The sequence below is a fragment of the Zalophus californianus genome, chromosome 3 (genome assembly GCF_009762305.2).
Source record: "Zalophus californianus isolate mZalCal1 chromosome 3, mZalCal1.pri.v2, whole genome shotgun sequence".
NCBI classification, from domain to species: Eukaryota; Metazoa; Chordata; class Mammalia; order Carnivora; family Otariidae; genus Zalophus; species Zalophus californianus.
In genome coordinates, this window is record NC_045597.1 from 109,902,131 (window position 1) to 109,928,317 (window position 26,187).

At 38.0% G+C, this 26,187-nt stretch overlaps 1 protein-coding gene across 1 annotated transcript in view; it reads left to right on the forward strand.

The window, feature by feature from the left end:
- ARHGAP15 (Rho GTPase activating protein 15) overlaps positions 1 to 26,187 on the forward strand; it is a 610,094-nt gene that overhangs the window by 349,403 nt on the left and 234,504 nt on the right. Inside the window, exon 10 of the mRNA XM_035726444.1 lies at positions 25,889 to 25,987. Within this exon, the coding sequence (XP_035582337.1) occupies positions 25,889 to 25,987 (99 nt within the window). The remainder of the gene's footprint in view (positions 1 to 25,888; positions 25,988 to 26,187) is intronic.

A 26,187-nucleotide genomic window follows, 5' to 3' on the forward strand; every position in this document is an offset into this window, starting at 1 on the left:
TGTTTTAGTAACCATGGAAAACTGCGACTTAGTGTCTCCATTGACGAGACAAGAAAGACAAGAAGTTTAGTGTCCTTTCCCCTCTCATGTCCTCTGCCTTTGCTATTGTAATTCCGACTTCTACATCATAAAAAAACTCATTATTTCATAGATTTCTATAATTATGACTCATTTATAGATTGATTCTAAAAGTTAAAAACCAAAACCAGCAATCGTACAAATACAATTATATAAGATTGCTTACTGCAGCTCCAAGTACTAGACTTCGTTCTCTGTTCTTATAATATGACCTCTGTGATCTGTAAAGAGGAATCCCCCTTGATCACGATGAAAAAGACTCTTTTCTTTTATATTTGAAGGTTGCTTTGGTACATTTATGCTGTTTCACCATCACAATCAGGTCCTCCATTTCCTCCCCACATTTTAGATCTAAATGTGAAGAAAATCAGGCAGCTGCATTTACTTTGTATTGATCATGTAAATATTATGGAATTGCTGACCAAGTCACGTGCCAGATTTGGATTAACATATCCATGGGTTCAATGTTATGACTTAATGGGCCACACAAATTACAATGTTCTTATTTTTTTAAGTTTTTGTTTTAATTTCAGTTAGTTAACATGCAGTTTTATATTAGTTTCAGGTGTACAATATAGAAATTCAGCCCTTCCATACATCGCCATGTCCTCATCACAAGTGCCCGCCTTAATCCCCATCACCTATTTCACCCATCCCTCCCTGCCCACCCCTCTGGTAACCATCAGTTTATTCTCTATAGGTAAGAATCTATTTCTTGGTTTGTCTCTCTTTCTCTCTCTCTTTATAATAGTCTTATTTTTTAAAGTTTATGCTTCATCACTTCCTTAAATCATGCTATTTTTTTAGTTTGATACATTTTTTGATTGTGAATTTCTCATACAGATACTAGTCCGTGACTCCTTGTTTCCCCACCACCCCCAGAATATCTTCTAAACTCCTTCGATCACCTTACTCCACTTTGGATTGGTTGCATTTCAGGTTTCACCTTTATCACCCTCTGATTCTCTTTTACTGAACTTCTCAATTGTATTCATTGTCTTCTGAATCCATGCTTTCTTTTTCTTGCTTTAATTCCTTCTATTACTATGTAACAGCCTCTGATAACTCATTTAGAAAGCATGAGAACTTGATTGCCTAAAAATATCTTCAGTATGTCCACATACTTGATCAATAGTGTAGTTGGTCATAAAATTCCATTGCTTCTAGAACACAGAGTTGCAGTTTTCATTCTTACTCGTTATTTTTAATATTTTTCTTTCAGAATCACTGGGATTTTTTGTCTTTATTTTGAGAGTCTGTAATCAAGATAATCTATATAGTTGGCAGAATTTAAAAACATTTATTCTGCTTAGCACTCAACTCAAAGAATTATGATTTTTTTCTCTTTATCACTATGTTGATAAGTTCCTCCCATCAGTTTTCTCTGGTTCTTCTTTTGGGATCTTTACGATAGGAATATTAGAGCATCAGGATTTATTTTTCTCATATTCTGGAGGAATTCTCAATTGAACTCCCCTTGTCTTTATTAATTTATTTTAACTTTAGCAATTATATTTTCAATTTACTAGTCTTTCTTATTCTCAATTTCTGTTTTTGCATATCCCACTTTCTCAAATGCCCTAAGGGTAGAAACTTTGTTGACCATGTTACTCCCAAACCTAATAGTGAGGATGGCACTTGGCAGTTAGCACTCAATAAATATTAATTAATTGAATAATTGGAAAAAAATAGAAAATAAATTATGTCTTTTTCTAACTTATCCACGGATATAAATAAAAATTTGTTATTGTTGTTTGAACTTTCTTTTTATTTTTGATTTTAAGATGTTCTCTCCTGCTCTTTAAATCAGCAATTTTATCTAGGTACACTTGTCTCATTCTACTTCTATCACATTAGTGACTTAGCCCAAATGTCTGGTGGGCAATGGTGGTTCATTCTTATTACAAAATAAGGCTCCACAAAGACTAGCTAAAGCTCTGTGTACATGGGTAGAGCTTGTTAGTAATATGGTTTGCCATAGGGTGACGTGTAAGGACTCCCACACCTGCCTCAAACACCAAATATTTCCAAAGGATACAGAATGCCTTATATACTCTCGATAAACTTAATCAATCTTTACAGATGTTTGTGATGATAGAAACATTTTCACTCCATTTTACAATTCAGACAATTGAGTTTATTTGAAAGTACAGCAGCTTTAGAATTTGACTAAGCTAGGTTTAAAGCTGGATTCTGCCTTTTACCAGCTATATAACTTAATATTTGGTCACTGACTTTTTTATCTATGAAATTCACATTGTAAAATTTAAATGAGATGAAATTTGGAAGAATTTTATACAGTGCCCAGCTTATCTTAATTATTTAGCAATTTTCTTCCTTCCATCTTTCTTTCTTTCTTTTCATCTTCTGTTGCTTCCCTTTTTTCCCTCTTCTTTCCTTTCTTAGGTTTATGCAGCAAATTATGATCGAGATGGCCCTGGGACACCATTTTCTCAAGTATTCCTTTAAAATTTGGGAAAGCAATCCTGGCAAGTGTCAAGGAAAGGCAGTAGTAACTTGCTTACTTCAAGGCAAGTGCATAGATAATTTATGGTTGGCTCATATTTATCTTTTTGGTAATTTTCATCATGGTACTCTTTATACATAAATGGGCATGAGCTAATTTTCTTTTCTAGCTACACCCACTTACACAGTGTCATCTAATTGCTGGAACATTTAAGTAATTACCCGCACAGACACAACTAATTGTTTAAGGTTTCCATCACATGAGAAAATAATGTCTTTGAAATTATAGTACTTTTATAAAATATGTCAATTATATCAAGAAGTAAAGAGAGATTTGCCATTCAAATTGCAGATACAAGTTATCAGCCCTAAACTTTCAACAGTCATCTTTATGAATAGCAAAATCATTGCGTTAAGAGGAAAGTATTTTTAAAATGATTTGTTAGAACTAATATATGACAGAGTAAGCTACCTGCCACATCGTCAATTTAAGCAAAACATTTATGAGCAACACTACAATATACCTTTGGGTCTAGATACACTCCAATTTTGCCACTTTATCAGTGTTAGTCTGAGAATAATTGTATTTGAATTTATATACTGGGGCATGGGTCTATCATTGCTTGGGCCTGAAATACTCCCACAACTTCCACAATATGCACTAATGTGCTTAAAAATATCTTGTAAATCTTCTTTTCTTTAAACTTCTTTATGGTTCATAATTGAACTGTGACCCTTACGTGTGAGCTATGTCATGATTTAATATTAACCAAAATTAATAGCCAACCTTAAGCTTCTTTATCTTGGCCTACAAGCTTCCTGGTTCCTTTGCATTTACAGTTCTCAGGCAGTTTCTGTTATTTAGAGGCTCTTGGGAGCAAATGTGTTGGTAATAGAGTACCACATAGCTAGCTTTTGTTCAATAATAAAATATAGGTCACCGTGAGAGATGGCAAATGTTGAGAAAAAAGTGCACCTGGGTAGCAGGTTAAGCCCATGTCTTTTAAAAGCCCCTTATTCAGGGAGGAAATGATCCAGGTCGTAGGAGATATTAAAAGCGGAATAACTCTGGGGCAACAAGAGAAAAATGAGGTCCAGAAATGGGAGCGAATTAGGTAAGGGGAAAAAGAATGAGCCAGAATAATAAGTTGGTTTGTCTGTAGCTCAAGAACTTCCTTTTTTATGGAGAGAGATCTTTTACAAAGGCATTAGTTAGAATATAATGTTGGAGATGATGACTTATATATAACTGATTTTTAATATCCACAAAATGTTTTTATCAATAATTTCCCAATGTAATCCACTATATTTTGTGCATTTGTATATTATAATAATGCTAATAATAATAAAATTCTCCTTTTACCTTTCTTTAAATTATATTTCTTTCCCTTTGAGTCAAACCTTCAAAATCTTTCCCATTTTTTTTTTTAAGTAAGAGAAAACACCAAATAGTATCAGGCTTCAGCCCTAAAACTGACTGGTTGCCTAATAATAGCCATGCTAAGTGCCGGGAATATAAGATGAATATGACCCAATTGATTCAAAACCACCCATTTTAGCATTTTGTTTTTAGCCAATGGTCTCTAAAACCCATATTAATTCTTCCTATGGCCGTAGATGCTGTTTTTATTTATTCCATGGACTATCTACCCTTAAAAGAATGCCCAGAGTTTTGGCCTACCCTATGAGGTTAGTCTAATCCTGGTGCCAGTTCGAAATACTGGCTTTAAGCCTTCCGTTTTGAGGACTGACACATTTCCATAAAATAAGAAGAAATAGAGCGTGAAGACCAACAAGGAAACAGTAACAAATACATATGGGTTTTCTTTCATTAGAAAGGGGATCTACACCATGTTTTGGGCATACTCTGTGCTTTAACTCGTGTGTATGTGTGTGTGTATGTGTGTGTGTGTGTGTACAGATTGTAGAAAAGATACAAAATCTCCCCTTCCATCCCTGACACTGCACCAGCCAAAGTTTATATGTTCTTGGAAGCATATCCTCAACTCTTTGCAGATGACCAAAAATCAAGCTAATGTGCTATTCCCTTCTTGTGTCAGGAGGCTGCTTCCCTCTGGAGAGGGGGTCTGTGACCATTTCAGTCCTCTAATCACACCCTAAATCTCCCCTCCATGAAACCACCTGAAGAGAAGAAAAAGATGCAGGGCATCAGTGTTCACAAGCATCCCCCTTTTTAAAGGTTAGCATTTATTATTGATACCCCACTGTTCTCCAGCAGGTGTTCTCATACTACAGAGTTCCCCCATGACTCCTAAACCCAGCTTCACAGGCAGTGGAAGATTCTTCTGCTTAGTTCCGATTAGCTTTGCAGGGCCTCCATAGGCCCTACAAACTGTATCCAAAGCCAGTGCTGGCTATTCACTTTCTCCTTCATAGTTTTTATAATTCTCCTGCTCACACAAAGTACTAGCTGGTGATTTCATTTTGTGGTGAGGTAGATAATTGAGGGAGAGGAAAACAGAATTTCATCGTGACCTAAAGATTGATAATTTGAACAAATGTATGAATAAATGCTTCATAGGCAGTGAGATGAATTGAATTTTCCATGGTGCTTGAGAAAGGAGGGCCCAGTTCTTTCTTATTCATGGTACAATTGGGATTTGAGCCCACATTATGTGCACATTGAATGTATCTCTAAGGATAGAATCTCTCAGAGCTCTCACAACCAGTATCTCCTCATCGGGGTCCACATTCAGCAGATGTGTGAACTGTTACAAGCACAGGAAATATTAATACTAACAATTCATTTTGACATATCCTAAGATTAAGATAGTGCTCTTTTATTTCCTTTAGTATCACTGACAGTTTGGCCTGCAAATCTTTCCCCTCAAATTCATGTCTCTTATAAATCAACAATATTCCACAAATTCCCAAGAGAAAGAAGAAAACAAGAACTGCATCACGTTATTGGGGGGTGGTGGTGGTAAATTTTGTTCCATATGAAACTCTCCCTTTTGACTTGTTACCCTACATGATTAGCAACATTAAAGTATAACCATCCTCTCTGTAAAATTTAGTCATCAGAAAAATAACTCGGTGTTACAAAAGTGCTATCTCAGCATTTTCTATTTTTTTTTGTGGGAAGGAGACAAGAGACCATATCAGAATTTGGATAATCATAATTGGTGGTCTGTCAGTGTTAGTCAAATTGCACTATGGAGAGGTATGTCTACCAACTTTTCTTTGAAATTGACTGTATTGCCGTAAGTATGTTTTATCAAAGCATTTTCTGGGGCAACAGATCTGAAAACATAAACTTTATGTAGCATTGTTCTTCCTTAGATATTCCCCTTTAATATGTCTTTTCTTTTTGAAGATGAAATAAAAGTACATAAAAGAGTTCTGGGAATAGGCAGCTATATGTCGTAAACACCCTTCACTCCCCCTCGCCCAAGGCCCCCAGCCCCAGAAATTTGGAAATGATTTGATTGAAGTGATGACTGCCTTGATCTTGTTGGAATACTCCTCCTTCTTCATTGTCTTCTTCTCTCTATGGGAGGCAACAGCCCTGTCATGGAGTCACTCCTGGGAGAGAAAGAGGTATTTCAAGCAACCATATTTTCCAAACACAAAATTGAGACACATGGCCTGACAATGACATAATATTTGAAGTAGGGACTGTGTGCAAAGATCCAGAACATATGGTTGAAAGAGTTTTCTTATAAAAAGCAACTATTAAGACACGCTCTAGATTCTTATTCACAAAAGGCACATTCTTCCATCCCTTTTATTCTCATTTAGAAATATTACCCACAAATCAGAAGACTGACCGGTTTGCCTTCAAACATGTTGCTTTGCCAGTGAGCGGAGTTCCCCGTTGACTGGAAAGTTAAATGCACAGCCATCAAGGAAGCAATGCAAACCAGACTGCCAAACATATTATGAATATGTTGCTCTTCTTTAAAATGCTGGTTGGTTTTTCATACTGGAGTATTGACTAACTGTCTGTGTTTGATGTATGGTTTACCAGCCTGATGTCGACTTATGGTTAGAGCTTAACTTGTTAGTTCTGCTTTTGCAGCCAATTCAGAATAACTACAGATGCCTCGAGATATTAAAATTGACTGCTCAAATGGACTCAGTGTGGGAGTTTCATTGGTTTTAAATTGATAACAGCTGAAAGAGTGAATGATTATAGTGTACATGGACATAGGACACAGCTCTTTCATAGGAGCTCTTGTGAACAAACTCCCTTAGTGTGGGAATCTTTTCTTTCTTTTTATATCATAGTTATTTCTAAGAAACCTTGGGTTAAATTTTAAAATTGCACAGGCGTATGCAGAAGCCTTCCGAAGAAATAATTCCTGAGAAACAGACAAATTTTGATGACGTGGGTTTCTATTCTGGAGGGAACATTTAAAGTTAAGTAGCATTCCATAAGGTGGTAATTGTGTCTATTTCCCAGGCATCTGAGTTAAATAAGCTGTATAGGAAGCATAAACTGTCATAATAGAAGGGTTGGAGTGTTGTGTACATCTCTTTCTTCAACTCACGCAAACCAGAGCTCCAAAGTGCCTTATCACAGATAAGTCAAACAAAGCCTCTTCTTTGCTTTCTTATTCTCCTGGGAACAGTTATTATTGTTTTCATTATTTAAAAAGATGATCCGAACACTTTCTTCTCACACCAGAAAAAAAGAACACAAAAGAGAAATGAGGAAACTTTTCTCCCCTCCTCAAATCAGCAACACTTATATAAAGAGGTTTTATGAAAATGCACTTTCACAATTTAATAGTAGCTTAGGGAAAAAGCCCAGTAAAGAAAAGAATTCAGAGAAACTTAAGGAAGTTTATAAGAAAGAAATATTTGTTTATATATGCCTTCTCCAACTTATATTTTTTCCAAGAGTTCAGTGCCCTTACTACTTAATACTAGGACCTAACTCCATCCTATTTTCAGTTATCTCTAGCATTTTACCTTTGATATTCCATCATAAATATTAGAAGCATTTCATGTAGCTAACTGATAGAAAACATCAATCTATAATAACAAGATTAAGCTGGGGTTTGTTGAAGAAATATAAAGCCACATTATCACATACTTATTTTTAAAGGAAAAAAACTGAAACCTTCTGCCCAGCTAGCGTATGCCAGACATGTAACAAATACCTAGTGCTAATGACAATCTGTGGAATTAGAGATTTATTTGACAATAACACCGACAATGCGTATGTTCAGACATGTAAGACAATCAAAATATAAAGGATGTTCTGATTGTAAAACTAAATAAGTCATATGTATTTGGTCAATATTTATAAGAAAGTGCGTTATATATTTATTGCTCCAATTTTGCCCCAGATTCTAACCTGTGTAGCTGGACTAATCTTAAAATTACCCAATTTGATGCCTTTCTGAGATGCATATGGTCACTGAATCATGCTTTGTGTTGTGATGGATAACTTACGTGGATAGCCAGCTAAGAGGCTGCTACAAGGATTGACATTCTCATAAGATCCAATTCCCTCAGAAATGTAAGAGCACAAGAGAGAAATTTTCATTCTCTTTCAACAGTTGTTGAGCTCCAATGTTTTCATGATTTTCTTATCTACCCATATTAGATGGGAGGGAGATTTTCAAGGAGATGTCATCCAAGTTAAACACATGTGAAGGTCATTAACTTGAATATATCACTCCTAACTTGTCCCTTTGAACTTGGAACTCAAACTCATAGGAGGAAAAGAAAGGATGGAAGGGGAGAGGACTGGCCTCCGTTAACCTCCCAATGAAGGAATCTATCGTGCAACTAGAGGCTGAGAAGTAAGAAAGCAGATGGGCTGAAAATAATATCTTGAAGTTCTCTTAATATCTTGAGATTCCAGGTAATCTAAACTTCAGAAAAGCCATCACTCCTCCAGACTGCATCCTCATTTGCCCCACCTCATACATTCATTTCCTGAATAGTAGAATACTGTGTTTACATCTTTCATCATTCCACATTTCAAATGCACTGGGACCTTGAGCATGTGACAATTTTTCCATTAAAAAAATTAATTAGCATAGGAGAACATACAATATTGTGCAAAGAATTTGACAGGACCTCACTTAGTGTTTTTAGAAACAATTAATATGTCAAAAGAGGAAGTAAGAGCCTGTTTTGGCTATAAATATGTTTATGTAATTACCAGTTGAAGAAGTCAAACATTTTAGGGAGAAAAAAAAAATAACAAGGTTAGGCCCTCTCTCCATCAAAAACAGAATTCCCAATGATGTCAGATATCTCAAATTCTCTAGCATACGTTCCCTTTATTCATGAACACACTCGCGTGCACGCCCTTTAACCAGAAAGATCACATATGTAGAGTATGAATGAATAATCTTGAAGAAAAGTAATATTGGTTAGAAATACAATGCTGATCACACACAAGGAGAGACAGTCACATCTGTGAAGTTATGTTCATTCAACTCAAGATGCCACAGTAATATGGAGAAAGCATTCCAATGGTGGTTGCGCAATATAGAAGCAGAAGTATTCCAAGTGTGACGACACAGTGCCGCATACCAGGCACCACACTGGTAGTAGACATGGCTGTCTCCTACTCTAGGACAGAAAGGGAAGCAAAAGTTCTGGCCAGGGAGCTGTGGCCTCAGAAGGGACTGATGGGTAGGAGATGGATAGTGGGGAAAACAGGGATCTTGGTCCAGTCCCAGAAGGTGAAGAATAAATAGCCCATCCAAATAAAGTTGGGGATATGGAACACTCATTGTATTTGAGGAGTTTTGGAGATGGTATTAAATACTTACGAGTAAAGTTTTAGTGGAAAGCACTTTCCTGTGATAACCCAAAACCATCTGTTCCTACAATTAGTTAGTGTAGTACGAACATTACCAAAAGCCCAGAGGAAACTTCTGTCTCCCAGATGCAGTTCTCTCAGTCAAGAGTCCGAGAGGCTGGCATGGACATGTGTGTTGAGCTTCAGTTTCACATACCGAGCTGGATCATAGACACTCATCTGAGATCTGCTAGAAGGAGTCTGTGCTAATCGATTTGGCACACCATCTGGCGGTTAGAAGTGGTCTAAGCAACCTCTGCTAGAAAAGGTTCCCACGCTGTTGCCCCCATTATCACCAGCCTAGAATCCTAGACTCCAAGAATATCTAACAAGAAATGCAGCTCATTCTTGGGAAAAAGAGATACTTGAACACAAAACTGTACTTAGTTTTATAGATGTTTAAATATATAAAGAATGCTTGCAATAGTGAAATATATGAAAGACCATATTCTCCATTGGATCTAGATACATACGGTGTGAAGTGATAAGGTGGTGGTGACAAGCTCTCCCTTGCTATTTGAAAGAGCTATATGCATTCTATTTTACTCAGGAAAACAATGTATTGCAGTCATTAAGCCATAAAGATCACTGAATTTTGAAGTAGATCTGAAGTCTAGTCTTGGCTCTGTTACTTACTTGCTTTGAGAGTTTGGACAAGGTAATGAAATTTTCTGTCCTAACACTTTCCAGATAATACCTCTTAGAATTGTTGATACTACACAAAGAACAATTATCATAGCAAATAATAACTATTAATTCTCATATTCTACTCCTAATTCTACTCTTTCTATGGCATGGCATACTGCAAGCATTTCTCCTGAATGCAGAGTAGGTATTCTGAAAATTGCAAAACAGATAAATTAGGGTGAGATTTTTGTGGCATTGCATTAATAAAGCAACATGTTGAGCATTCTCTGTGCCTCACATTGTGCTTGTAGCTTGGCGTGCACTCCCAAGTAATAAGGATGAAGGACAACTATGCTTACATTTCTTTATGCTTTGATTGTTATTTCTATCACCTACTCATATATATTCTTTAAATCACCATGTTCTGAGAGGATACAAAGATGCATAAAACAGTTTCCCACGACATGAGTAAGGGAGATAAAGGTACAACAAATATGACATAATATATCAAATGTCAAATGCTTTAGGGACATTGAGGTCATGGATTTGGGGAAATTACAAGTGGGAAAAGTGTGAGAAAGATTCATGTTTCCTTTATTCTGTGGTCTTTAAACTGAGTCTTGACTGTGAGCATTTGGACATGTGGAGAGCTGGTTGAGACATTCAAAATGCATAATCGTAGGAAAGCATGAGAATGATGGTTTGTCTGCAAAGGAGAGGGTTGGATGAGAAGTGTCTATGGCAGGTGTTTTGAGCAGCGCCAGGAGGTTGGACTTGATTTTATAGGCAATTTTATTATTCACTTAGTGCCCATTATCCATTTTTATTTATTTGGCCAACATTTATTGGGGAACTCCCATGTGGAAAACAATGGGCTGGATACTGGGCCCAGGAAGATATATAAGATGCGATTCCTTCCTTCCAAGTTAGACACTTTAGCACTGCTTAGAAATATTCTACATCAAAAAAAAAAAAAAAGCTCTTCCATACCCTGCAAACTTGTCCCCACTTTAGAAAACCAATGAAAAGACATATTAATGCTTTTTACCTAATTTTACTTAATTCCTATATAACCACAGTGGGCCATGCCCCAGCAGCCTGTGGATATGAACGAGGTACAACAGATATTAAGGCACCAACATCATAAGTTATGACTTCCACTTGTATAGCCATAGCAATTCGGGCTTTATCCTTCTCTAAAGTCTCCCTGGCTATTTCTGGGAGCACCTGAAATGTATTGCATTTGATACCCCATTACCTAAAAAAATGCCCAAGGCAGTCATCTCAGCACAGCCATGTAGCCATTATCTTCTGAGAGATGGCTTCCTCACCTCCTCGGTACTGTCCAAGAGCTTCCAAATCTACAAAACCCTCCACATGCCAAATGTTCTCTAAACCTCTGGTTCCCACAGCATTTTGAGATTCTCTCTGTCTCCAGAGCAAATGGGGAGACTGCTCTTCTCAGCCACTTTCATGTTTCACCGTGTGTTAGGACTTGAAGCAACAGCTCTTAGGCTAAATCTCACAAAGTGAGAAAATGGCTTCTTCCTATTCCGTGTGAAGCCTTTTCCTCAAAAGAAGTCAGATCTACTCCCTGGAACTTAGCAGGGATACATGCACAATTTTGCCATCTCTTAGAATTCCCATTGACCCCCGCAAGCTCAAAATTCCTCTAAAGTCACTGTCTTTTCACCCACTAATACCAACACTTCAATTTAGACATCCGGATGGTGAACATCATTGCACTAATTCAGCAGGCAAACCCAACTGAGCTATTCCATTCCACCCTTACGTGCACTCCTTCCCCCCAGTGGGAGGTCTGGTTAGCCAGAAAACTAATATAAATAAAGAGTGTGCAATAAACCCAGAGAGTGTGCGGTATACAAAGTGTATCTCACAATGAGATATCTATTTATTCAGTTCCGTGGGCAGCCTCAGGACAGGATAAGGTGTTTTAGAAGTGTTATTGCATAGTCACTTTCTAAAGGGAGGGCTGAAAAAAAAATAAAGTAAGCGCTGAAAAAGAGAAACACACTATATTTGACTGGAAGCCCAAAAGAGACAAAATGTTTCAGAAACATGTGCATCATGGCCTACTAATTTAGACTCATAACCTCCTCTCTCCAGTTACATTCCTGGAAATTTTTTTTTCAATTTCTTTGCATAGAATAACCAGAGGACCACATTGTTCAGAGCCGCCCAGGGGGAAGAGGCAGACCTGCGCAGAGCTTATACCACACCTCCACGGAGCTAGCCAACACTTCCACAGAACCACATGATTCCCCAGCTCTTAATATGGTTTATTATAAAATCCTTTACCTGCCTCAAAGCTCTTTTCATCAAAGCTGCTTTTGAGCTGAAGCTAAGGACCAAAGAATGCCTTTAACAGAATCCTGAAATAGCTTTTAACCCGAGGCTGAGGAGAGAAAGTGCTTTTAACCTAAAGTGCTTTCCTCTTAGGTACTTGAGCATGTACCTAGCACTCAGCATTAGTGGCTATGAGAACACCCTTAAGACCCAAATGAAAGAGACTCCATTATAGATATTCAAACCCGTTATATTAATATATTACAAGTAATATTTGAAATCATTAAGTTTTACTCCAACTAAATTTGAATCTTTTCTTATTGAACTATGCATTCATGCAAATAAATTGAAGTCTTACCACCTGGGATTCTAACATATCTATGCTGATATTAGGAAAAGTACAGTGTTCTTTCTAGATTTTACTTTAAATCAGAGTGAGCCAAAATTGCCACACCTTCTCTACCCTAAAAGAATCTCTCAACTTGTATCAGTCACTGAGTGCTACTTCCAGCTTCAGTCCATATTCGCTGGGCTGACAAGGTAAATGAAATCATTTAAAATTAATTCAATCAATTATCTGAGTAAATTTTATGGATCCAGTTTTCTCCCTCAACTTGTCACTCAAACAAATAAAAGTACTGATTTCACAGCACACACGGTCCCTGACTTACGTGGTTCAGCTTAACATTTTTCAACTTTATGATGGTGCAAAAGTGATATGCTTTCAGTAGAATCTGTGCTTCAAATTTTGAACTTTGACTTTTTTCCCTGGGCTAGCGATACGTGGTACTGGGCAGTCGCAGTTCCCAGTCAGCCATGTCATCATGAGGGTGAACAACCCATACACTTACAACCATTGTGTACCCATACAGCCCTTCCGTTTTTCACTTTCAGTATAGTATAGGATCAATTTACATGAGATAGTCAACACTTTATTATAACATAGGCTTTGTGTTAGGTGATTTTGCCCAACTGTAAGCTAATGTAAGCATTCTGAGCACGTTTAAGGTAGGCTGGGCTAAGCTATGATGCTCAGTAGGTTAGGTGTAGTAAATGCATTTTTGTCTTATATTTTCAACTGATGATGGGTTTATCGTGACATAATCCCATGGTAAATTGAGGAAAATGTGAGTAAAGTTCCTACTAAGTCAAGTAAGTAGACAACCTAATGATAAAAGTTTTAACTTCAGAATAATTACAGTAAGTTATGTGATTGAGCAATTGAATTTTATGGACAGTTTCCTATTTTAAGAATATAAAGCATATATAAATATGGGATAAGGTGGCAAGACTTGAGGTCTTTGAATTTTATCCCCTTCTTCTTTTGCTAGTCCCCACTGTAATTCCAGTGAAATGAAGGCAGGCAAACCCCAAATAGAAAATATCCTCAACCCAAAATGTAATAATCAGTCTTTGCTAAACAAAAGTTAGCCATGTTAAGCATTCAAAACGCACTAAAGCAAACTAAACTGAAATGTATTTCCCTCCAACTTACCTGATCATGGCACAAACTTTAGATAGAAATCATATTCTTTTACATACACTGTTTTTGCTTACTCATTCATTCTTTCCTTTATGTATTCATTTGACAACCAGAAGAGCATGTAATAGAATGCAAATAAATAAATAAATAAATAAATAAATAAATAAATAAATAAAGCAATAGAAATACAAAGGGAAGAGGGACGCCTGGGTGGCTCAGTCATTAAATGTCTGCCTTTGGCTCAGGTCATGATCCCAGGGAACTGGGATCAAGCCCTGCATCAGGCTCCCCGCTCAGTGGGGAGCCTGTTTCTCCCTCTCCCTCTGCTGCTTCCTCCTGCTTGTACTCTCTCATGCATGCTCACTCTCTCTTTCTCTCTCTCAAAAAAAAAAAAAAAAAGGGAAGAAATTACACTTATCTTGTTCACTGTGTATTGTTTCCTTCACCTTGAATATTCTTTTCCAGCTTCCTTTACCTAGTAAACATATTCATTTTCATGCTTCCAGCTCAGAGTTACCAACTCCATGAAGCCATCCCTGTCTTCCTCATTCTGAGTTAGTCCTCTCTTCTCTTTATCCCAAAATTATAATTTCCTCATTTGATTATTGTACTGTCTTTCTCGCTGGACCGTGAGCTGTATCTTGTAGATTAAAGACCATTTTACTCAATTTTACTTCCAGAGAATGTGTTGCCTGGGAAGAGGTAGAAAGGAAAGGAAGCAGGACATTAAGTCTTTCAGTGGTTTTACAATTACTCTTTATTTACAATTTCATCTTCTTTCTTCTGGAAACTCATATGTCAATGGACACTCCCTTAATGAGCCTGCTCCTCTCACCAGCCTCACAATGTTGGGTTATCCTATGTTATGTTCTTAGACTTCTCTTCCTTTTTTCATTCTTCTTCTAAGACTACTGGGCATTATTCAAGTATTCCAGGGCTGAAATATTGCAGTCCTGTGGCTTCAAGTTCTATCTATAGGCTTTCTAAACTTAAAACTTCGGCTTCATGCTCCAGACTCTCAAGACTCCAAACTTGCATGTTCAAATGTCTATTTGTCATTTCCCGAGATGTTTGGTTGACATCTCACATTTATTTAGAGCAATCCAATCCTTGCTTACCCGCTTCTGGCATGTTCCCCTCAGGAAATACCCAGCCAACTGCCAGCTGAAGTCACCCTCTGTTCCAGTCTCTCTTCTGCTCTCCTCAGCAAACCCACCTTAAAATATACTCCAAATTCAACCACATTTTGTCCCATTGTTACCAGGCTTATCTAAGCACCATCACCTCTCCCTGGAATATGTCACCAACCCCCTAACTGGCCTTTCTGCTTCTTTTCTTGACCCTCTTAAATACAGTCTCCACACAGCAATTAGAAGGATCATTTAAAAACATCACTCACATTATTTCACTCCCATGCTCAACAGTTGCTAATTACTTAGAATAAAATCATACTTAAAATAATATCTGATGACCTTTCTGTGACCTACAGGGTTCTACCTGCTTTGGCCCCCAGGCCACCTTTTCAGTTTCATCTGCAAGTTTACTTCCTGTTTGTCACCTCAGTCCAGCCACACAGGCTTCCTTACTGCTCCCCGACTGCACTCTGCTTACTCCCCAGTCTTATGCATTTGCTGCTCCTCTGATTGAATACACTCCCCGTGTACAGGCATGGTTCACTCCTTCACTTCTTTTGATCTTTGCTCAATGCCATTGCCTCAGAAATGTCTTCCCTGACAATACCTCCCTCTAGCTCTCTGTCTTACATTTTTTTCTCATAGCACCTATCAACATCTAACATTATCACACATATATTATGTATTAATGTGTTTATGTGTTTGTTTTCCCCATTTACATCTAAGCTGTATGAAGACAGAGAGTGGTGTATAAGGACAGAGAGTGTTCTATTCATTATTCCATCCCCAGCAGGCCTTGAAAAATACTCAGGGATGGATACAAAAGATGAATGAACACAAAAATTCATGAAATATTCATTTGGTCAGACCATTCTCTATACTGTTGTGATTCTGTGCACATGCATGTGGAGAGCAGTATGCATGTATATCTGTATATTTGTGTGTTGTATTGCTTTGGGTAAGCAGAAGGATGGAGAAGTATAGGATAAAGTTGCTGCCTAGAGTAGACAAATATTGAAAAATCTTATACGCAATCTTTCATTTGAGGTAATAAACTCATTGTTTAAGATAAAAATTTCTTTCTGGCTGGTAGACTCACCAAAATGTCCATTGCATTAACTGGATGAAAATTGAATTGAGATCTATTTCCATGAGAGTTTAGGAGCTTAAAAGAAGGGGCCAAGGTTGCCTGGTTGGCTCAGTCACTTGAGCAACCAACTCTTAATTTCAGCTCAGGTCTTGATCTCGGGGTTGTGAGTTTGAGCCCTGCATTGGGATCCATGCTGGGTGTGGAGCCTACTTTAAAAAAAGAAAAAGAAGCCAAAGAGTACTTCATAGAACTCTTGTTTGGGGTTGAGGGTGAAATCTTGAAAGGTGGGGACTGCTTGAAGCCTGAAAAGAGAAGAAAGAAAATAAGAGAAGCTGGGGAAGAACTCCATCATTCTGTCTGAATGACAGTGGGCCTGTCTCTGAAATTCACCTCTGGGCTGCTTGTGTCAAAGAATACTACTCCTGCATCCAATTGTCCAACTTTGATTGGAGGCTACAGACTACAGCCTACCCTTGTTTAGGTATATCTTCTCCATAGTCTGGGCAAATCTCCTCCAGGCCAGTCCTTCCAGAACAGACATTATCATTACCCGCCAGGGACTTTAAAATCTATTAGGTTAATGAGCTACACAAGTATGAATAAACATGCAGGGGGGGGAAACTATACACAAAAGTGTATATATTTAGAATTTCTATTTATTTAGATTCCAAACTACTTAAAAGTTAAAATAATTATGCTTTTTTCCCCCTGTATATGCCTCTTTTGAGAAAAGAAAACACAAGTAAACAAGGCAATGGGAGAAATTTACTTCACTTGCAGTGTATATTAGAGATTCAGCAGAGAATCAGCCCAATTTTTTGTGTCTGTGTATCAGAAAGCAATAGCTGATATTTTTAATCAAAGCCCCAAGGCATTGTAAAATAACACAGTACTTTATGAAGCACTTAATATAGATTAAATTCAGTAGTGTTTTAGCATTAAACATATTTTTCTGAATCTTAGTTCAAAGAGATAAGCCATCTGTAAATTATAGTACTTACTTAAATCACCCATTTCTCCAAAAATTATCAGTAAAGCTGCAGTAAAGTTACATGATGAGGGCTTATATGGTGAGTATTTTAAAGGAGAAGAAGAAAAAGTAATAAGGATGGAAGTAGAGAAAATATAAAAGATAAAAGTAGAAACAGGATTCTTTGATAAGTAATCTGAAAGTTTGGGTCTAGGGATCTACTCTCAAAAAGAAAACCAAACGTTACTTATAGTTTAAAATCAAAGGTAAATTTCAGTTAAATTGCTAAAATTACCCATGTTGAGAATATTATTTTTGCCCTTCACTTTCCACTGCCCCTCCTCTAGAGCAACCTATTGGGAGATGATATGCCCATGTGTATAGCATTGTAGAGGGAGAAATATTCCAAGTGCAGGCTACTTACTATGGAAGCTATCAGGGCTAAGTTTTTTCTTATCCCAACCCCATTTTTAACATAATCTCAACCAACTGGGCATCTCTGTTGGAACTTCCCATCTTGAGCATCTGAAGAGTGTAATTCATCAGAACAATGCTGGTGGGAGGGGTGGTAATGTAAATAGCATCCTGACCCAGCCGTCAGAGTTACAAGACTCAGGATCCAGCAGTGTATTTCCTCCTTCTTATTTCATGGATCTCTTTTGGACCTTCGGTTTGAAACATTTCCAAGACTGATTCTCCAGCCTCGAGTAATTAATAAATTACTTTGAGTTCCTAGTAAATTCTTTGAATTCCCTCCCACTGTCATTCCTCACTATCATTCGAATAAATTCTTTGTGTAAGATAGCCCTGGTGGCAGGGCAGCTTGGTGGCTCAGTCAGTTGAGCGTTGGACTCTTGATTTTGGCTCAGGTCATGATCTCAGGGTTATGAGATTGAACCTCATCGAGCTCCATGCTGGGTGTGGAGCCTGCTTGGGATTCTCTCTCTCCCTCTCCCTCTGCTCCTTCTCCCCCACTTCGCATGCATGCAGAGGCACACATGTGCGCTCTCTCAAAATGAAATAAACTAATAAAAGATAAATAAATAAATAAATAAAGCCCCGGTGTTTTTTTTTTTTTTTTTTTTTTTTTTTAGTTGCAGCCCAAACCCTTAACAAATATACTTCATGACCAAAATAATTGTCTGATTTGAGGGGGGGATGGGTGGATCTAAGCCACTCAATTTGTTATTACTGTTTTCTGTTCCCCTCTATGTTCTTCATGCATGTGTAGTTCTAGCTGCTTTGTTTTCCTTTTTAAAAATTACTAGACTAGCTGCAACAGCAGCCCTGTGTCCTGAAAGCAGAATAATCATTTTGAAAAGCATGTGGAGACTGTCTTCCTGGGTAAATGATGATAACACCGTCACATTATTTGAACATTTAACTGCCTCTATTGAGTAGTTTTCCTCATAGTTTTGATTCATTTGGAATCTAACTGACAAAGATCCCATTACTGGGTGTTCTTTCCATAATTTGTCAAAAAATATATAGCAGAGATGAGGGAGAATGAAGCTAATTTTTAATCTGGGAGACTTAACCTGGTTATACTGATGAACTAACTAAATCGGTCAAAAGTTTGAGAGCTTAAAGATTAAAACCCACAATTTCCTAGTTAAACTCTAATTCATTATGTAAACAACATGATTTATAAGTGCAGTCATGTGGAAGGTCTATTTGTTTTTCTCACGAAAAGATGCTTTCAAAGAAAAATTGCTGAAAATGGATTTTCTCCAACCAATGTGTTGCCTGCCACCCCTGGTATAAACGCTGAAGCAGGAGAAGGAAGACATAATGATCACACTAGCCAAGACCATAGGCATTTGTGAAGCATTCCAAAAATATTGGCACCTCTAGCAAGAGGTGTTTTCTAAATACAAAAAGTTGTTAAGAGATGAAGAAAGGATTACCAGTGAGCCCACAGATGGGGATATAGGTAGGGAGTCTGGAGCTCGGGGTTCTGGGCTGCTCCGTTTTTTGGAATATCATAAGGAAGGGGAAAGCAGAAATAATCCTTAGTGTTGTGCCAGGACAACAGTCATGGAAGTTAAAGGGGCAAAGCTAGTTCATTAATGCTTGCCAAGACAGCAGAATACTCTCTCTCTCCCTCCCCTTTTCCTTATACTGTTTTAAGATAGAAAGTTCTATGGTTCAAACACATTCCTACAGTTTAATGGTCCTCTTTGCTGTATCAAACCCTGGACTGTATCAGATTTACAGATGGGTGGCAATCCTACAATAGCCCTGAAATTTGACATTGACATTTTAGCTAAAACTCTATGATTTACTTTCTTTATTTTTTTTCTATTTCTGTCTATGATTTACTTTCTTTAGATAACACATTTTACTTTGCAAAGTCATTTCATGTGCATTATCATCTCCTCTAAGTTACATGATCCATCATTTTATGTTGAAGGCTAATGTTATAGTCAAGATTCCTTTCATAGTAATTGATAGAAACTTGTCTAAACTGCAAAAGTAAAAGTGGAATTTATTGGACTACTTAATTGAAAAGTCCAAGGGACACAAATACTATCAAATCTTTATTTCTTCCATCGCTCAGCTTGCTTTCCACTCTGTTGGTTTAATTCTCCAGTATGTTTTCCCAGAAGATGGCAACGTAACTTCTGGAAGCTCAGACTCATATCCCAATAGTTTATCAATTCCTGTAGAAATAAGGCTCCTCTTTCCCAGTAGCACTAGAAAAAGCCTTAGAATTTACTCCACCAGATCAACTTGGGCCATGCGTTCATGTCCGAACATGAGGAAATTCATGTTCATCCCTGGAACTACAGGTGGTAGAATCAGTGCTACTCAAACCAAATGGCAGCCAACATGAGAAAGGCATCATCCCCCAAGGAAAATCAGAGTGATCTTACCAGAGAATAGGAGGATAGTTACAAGGCCAGTAAAACCAATAGACATCCACCATACTCTTCCTAACCAGTGTCATCTGTAACAGTGGATCTCCCTGTTTAGCCAAGACTGGCACTTTCTATTGTGGGCGTAAGCCCTCTCCTGAAAACTTCCGGCCAATGTTATGTTCGTGTTCTGGTCAAGTTTATTTGGTTGCAATAAACAGAAGTTCACTCAAAAATATTCAAATAAAATGGGAGTTATTGTCACAACACAGGGTATGTCATGGCACCCCATGGAAAAGATAGATGATCTCTGGAGTCAGGCATCAGAAAGTGAAGACCTAGGGTGTGTCTGCTTCATTCACCTCTCTCTGCAAATTAGTTCCTGGGCCCAGTCACCCATTGCACACAGCCATCTCCCCATATGGCTGCCCCTGGCATCCAGTGTCTAAATCTAGGCAGTTTTGCTATTTAAGTCCCTGGCACTAACTACTTCAGTCTGTAGTATCCCAATTCTAATCATTTTGAAGGAGAATTTCTTTGCCTTGGCTTGGGTTATATGACAGCCTTGCATTTAATCAGCTTCACCACAGAGACTAAATTCTTAATTCCAGAGCCATACCTTGTTGGGTGAGTACAGCCAGTTTAAAGAGAGGCTAGAATTTAGAAGACAATTTTTGGCTTTTCTGGTAACTAGTCAAAGCAAACATCTCCTTTCTGTCTAATGATGTTGATCATATCTAGGCTCTTTTCTCACCAGGACACACTATTGGCAATCAGGAGGGGACAATTTTTCAATGAGGAATTGCCTACACTTGCCTGGACCACCCAGTAAGTGGCAGTGATGCACCTCTCCCACTTCCCACTTTAGACCAACCAAAAGTAGCCAGTAGTGCACCTCTTCCCCTCCTGCGCATTATGGCAGAACACCCTGTGGTTGAAATTCACTCCTAACCACCCAGCTCAAAATCTTTCCCAAGTCCCATCTTCCCTGATAATTAATGAATTCCCAGCACTTAACTTCTTAAAGCAGGAATCCATTTGCTGTTTTCACTCCCTCACCTTCTCTTCAAACCTTGTCCACCACCATCTGCTTTTCAGCTGCATTCTTCTACTAAAGCCATTTTTCCTCGTGGTCACCAATAGCCTCTGAATTGTCAAAATTCAATGAGAACTTTTCACCTTTAGCTCCCACCATCATTCTTCTGCATCTGAAATGCTTATCCTCATTCCTGAATACCTATCTCTTTATTCTTCTCCCAACCTTCAGGGTTCCTTCTGCATGTCAGTCTCTTTTACTCAAGCAAGGAACTAGGAAGACCTCTCTCTGGTGGGTTGACTCACTTTCTGCATCCAGTTAACAAATCCTACAAAATCATCCCTTCTTTCCGTTGTCACAGGTCAGGTTCTTATCTTTTTTCTTTCCCTACACCATGATACTTTGTAACTTTGGACATAGGATTCAATATTTTGGGGTCTGTGTTTCCTCTCCCATAAAATCAGGTTAATAGTATCTACCACCAAAGGGTCGAAGATTCATGTAAAGATTTAATAAGTTAGAATACATAAAATACTTTGAACCATGCCTGGCTTAGTTTAAGGGTACAATGAAGCTTCACTGTTATTATTACATAGCCTTGAGATAGCACTAATCACATTATATTATAAATGCTTGTGAGAGTTATCCACCATCACCACCCCAGACTGTAGGAGATCATGCTTCAATGCATCACTGCATTTTCCTGCTAGAGCATAGTGTTTGGCTTATAGCAGGCATGTTATAGCTACTGAATGAGTGAATTAATATTTGTATTCTTTACAATATCTGGCACATGGCAGGTGCTCACGAAATATGCACTGAATTGAATTTGATAGAATTGAATCGAGTGGGAGAGAATACAGAGTAAAAAGTGCCGTCATATTAGGTAAAGCATAATGAGTTCATTTTAAAGGGGGAGAAATTTCCTTTGGGACTCCTCCTTGCGTTGAATCTAAACTGATGCATGATTCCACAATCCTAGCAGACTTAGAATTGTTTTAATCTATTTATTTGCTCCGCAGTTTCAGTTTCCATGCCCTGTCAATTCTCTTTGTTGTCATTCTCATAGCATAGCTTAGGTCACCAACAACCTGGACTCCTGTTATCATCTTTATCAGTAAGCTATTGCTGTATAACAAACACAAAATCTCAGTGACATACAGCAGGAAGCACTTACTTCTCATGTGTCTGTGGGTCAAGTAGCCTGGGGCAGGTTTGACTGGACAGCTGTACTTTAAGCAGAAGGTCTGACTAGACTTGTCTCCTAACTGAGCATTGGCCTCAATCTCTGCCATATGTATTTATTCTGGATCCCAGACTGAAAGGGCAACAGCTACCCAGGGAAGTTCTTGTCTTGGCAATAGCAGATAAGCAGTCAGGTGAGTAGAAATCTACAATGCATCTTAAGACCTCCGTCTGGAACTGATACATGGTCATTTTTACTCACACTACATTGTCCAAAGCAAGTCTACAGCCAAGCCCAACATCAGTGAAATGGGAGAAATAAATGTTGCACACTGTAGTGAGTTTTACCACACAGTCACATGGCAAAAGAGGTGAATGTACATATCTAACTCAGAGAAGATGAGAAGAATCGTGAACAATGATTAAATTTACCACAACTCTATCCTGATTCTGGTTTCCATAACACCTTCATAGGTGATCACATTAGCCTCTTAACTAATCTCCTTGTGTTCAGTCTTCTTCACAATCTGTGCCTCCATTTGGTTATGAACGTTTTGGCTGCAAGGGATAGAATGCACAGTTAAAAATGACTTTTATCTCCCACTAAATAAGAAATCTAGAAAAAAAATGTTTTAGGTTTAGAACTTCAACAATGTCATTGAGGTCTGGATTTTTTTGTGACTTTTTTAATCATGTCAGCTTTTGTCTGGACGCTTGTTGTCTCATGGTGATAAGATTGCTGCAGTAGCTCCAACATCACATGATTGCACAGTGATGTTCAAAGCAGGAAGAAAAAAGAAAGAGTGCCTTCATACACACCTCTCTTTTTAGCTGGTTAAAAAAAAAAAAAAATCTCTTGTAGCTTCCCAAGTCATTTCTCCTTACATTTGACTGATTAGAGCTGTCTAATTACCCAGATCTGCAAGGAAGACAGAAGTCAATAGGGGAACATTTTCAGGCTCTCTCTTATGAATGGACTCTAAAAATGAGAAGTCATGAGGGGAATAGTGTATGTATGAGAAATCATTGGTGTCTGCACACTTTCAAATAATTTAACCTACTTGACTAAAATATTTAAGGCTCTTATAACACATCTTCATCTTCTTTTAAAGCTTAATACATCAAGATTTCTCTAAATAAGAATGAGTGAATGTATCCCTCAGCACATCTCATGCTTCCTGCCATTTTTCCCATCACTGATGTGTTTGTATACCTTTCTTCCATCTTCCCTAAATGGCCTTTTGTCCCTTGTCTTACCTCTTCACTTAAATCTTACTTTTCCTTGAGGATTTGTTTCTTCTCTGGGAGGTCTTCTGTGGGCACCAAAGCCTGGTCTGATGTCCTGCCACATGCTCAATAAATGTTTGTGAAATTGATTTGAATAATAATTTCCTTTAGGAGTTTTTATACTTTATAGCATTTCTTCCAGACTATAATCTCTAGCCAATTTAAATCATTCCATCTGAAGTTGGGGGTTATTTTTCTTAGATAATAGTTTATGTCATTTTTTTTTTCTTATAGTGGTGGCTGTTTTTGAACAAGTCTTTGTTACTTGACCAAAGAGTCAAAGCAAATACACATGATTATTTCCCACTTCTCTACACTCTGTTGATATGTTTGGGATTTATCATCTTTCTGTCTCTTAGATGAAAATGTACATTTTCATACTGAAATATGTTTGTGCTTTAGCCTTAATTTCTTTCCTCCCTGCTAGGTTGTCCTTAACTCAAGCCATCACCTCTTCTAAGAAATGGATGAAAATCATGACTTCCTTCAAGTCTCATCACATTCCATTTTGACTACTCCTTTGTAATATTTCACTTACCAATCTGTTATGCTGCATTTTATTTTTTCTCCCCACTTCTACAACAAATATTTTTTTTAAAATCATTGAAGACCTCCACTGATGATTAAGACAATGTCTTTAATAAATATTTATTGAACTTCTAGTATATGCCAAACATTGTCTACTTACTAGGGACCCAGCAAGAAAGGAAATAGGTGTAGTCTTTACTCTCCTTGGTTTTGCATTCTAAGCAGGGGAAAACTAACCAGTAAGCACATCAATCTAATATGCCAGGCAGAGATAAGTGCTCTAAGGAAAGTAAAACAGGAAAGTATCATGGAGAGTTCCTATTGCAGTGCAGCCCTTTTTTAGGGGGAAATAAAAGTGTGTAGGAAAGGCTACAAAAGAGACTTAATGCGATGGAGTTTCATGCAGAGGTCATAATAAGTGCAAAGTCCCTGAGGCAGAAGTGTGCTTGGCATAGACAAGAATCAGTAATGTGGACAGCCAGCAGGCAAGTGATGAGGGGGAGAGAGGGCAGAGGGAGCAAATGAACTCAATTAATGGTTGGAAGGGCAGGTCATATATTACCCTAGAAGTTGCAGTAGGGAACTGGAGTTCATTTTGAGCAAGATGGGAAGCCCTTGAACCTACTAAATATTTGATTCACTCTCAGTAATAAACATCTATGCTGTTTTTAAAAAATCGGGAAATGGATGGTGGTGAAGATTACACAAGAATGTGCTTGGGGCACCTGGGTGGCTCAGTTAGTTAAGCATCTGCCTTTGGCTCAGGTCATGATCTCAGGGTCCTGGGATCGAGTCCCGCATCGGGCTCCCTGATCAGCAGCGAGCCTGCTTCTCCCTCTCCCTCTGCCTGCTGCTCCCCCCTGCTTGTGCTTGCTCTCTCTCTCTCTGACAAATAAATAAATAAAGTCTTTAAAAAATTAAAAAAAAAGAATGCGCTTAATGCCACTGAACTGTCCATGTAAAAATGGTTATAACGGTAAATTGTATGTTATGTATATTTTACTGCACTAAGAAGTATCTATGAGCAAATCCTGTGGGCCAGAGTCTGTGTTAAGCCCTGGTGACCATATGAACACATAGAGCCTGTAGGCACTCCAAATCTGTTTTGAGAAAATACACTCCATCTATTATAAATGTAAATACACAATGCAAGGTAGGATAAATCTTGTTCCTAAATGAGAAGACCAGGTTAGGATTTCAGAGTGTGTTCTCGGAAGCCTTAGTCTGGAGGGATGCCGCTTGAAATAAAAGTATCTTACTCAAATAAGTTTGGGAGATAGTGCATCCTCCAACCCTCTGTGGGGATTCCCAGTGCAGAATGGCACGCCACAAGCTGTAAGAATACACATGAAAGAAACCTGTTTAACTTTGTTTAACCCAACATTGCTAAACCATTTTGATCATAGGCCTTTTCCCCGCAAATTGCCTATTAACATCCCGAGGAACTGGTATTCCAAAGAACTGATATTAAAGGAGACACAACACTGAGATAGGAAGAAAAGAGTTTGTGGAGAAAGTGTGGTCAGAACTGAGCTCTAAAGGGAAGGGGACACTTAGATGTTGAGGAAGGGCATTCAAGGCAGACGAGATGTTAAGAAATCCACTTCAAAGTAAATCTGGAACTTGCTTCTTCAAAGATCATTGACCCACTGAATGAATCTTCTAAATATACTGATAAAATCATAATTTTGGTGATCACTGACAAATTTCTTCTAAAACACTCAAGATACCAATTCATTAAGATTAATTACTTTGTAGAAGTTTTCTTAATTCCTTGTTACTATTTTATAAACAACAAAGTTATGCCCTGTCATCCCAGTCTAATCGATGGTGGAGTGTTAGCTTTCTTTCTCTGGGCCCAGGGTCCTGTTCTATAAAGGAGGGACTTATGGCCTTTGCATCTCTGCAATAGACCCTTTGGAATTAAAGCAAAAAATCAATTCCTATGCAAGACACAGATTTCAGCACGCAGTGGGTATGGAAACAGAATCAAATTAAAGAACAACGCAATCTTGGATTTTAATGAAGCTCATCTTTGTTTCTTTTGCAGATCAAATTTTTGGCTCTCATCTGCACACAGTGTGTGAACGTGAAAATTCCACAGTTCCACGGTTTGTAAAGCAATGCATTGAAGCTGTCGAAAAAAGAGGTGGGTAACTGAATATGCAGCAATTTCTTCCATTAGCGTACCCTCTAAACAACCAATGCTCAAGTTAACAGCGCTCTTTGATTTGTCTGGGAAGCCATGCAATTAAAACTTGACTTTTGTTAATCGGTTAAGAGGATCAAGTTTCTTATTAACTTCAGTTTGTTTTTACAATAGGGACATCAGTAATTCCCACTAATGTT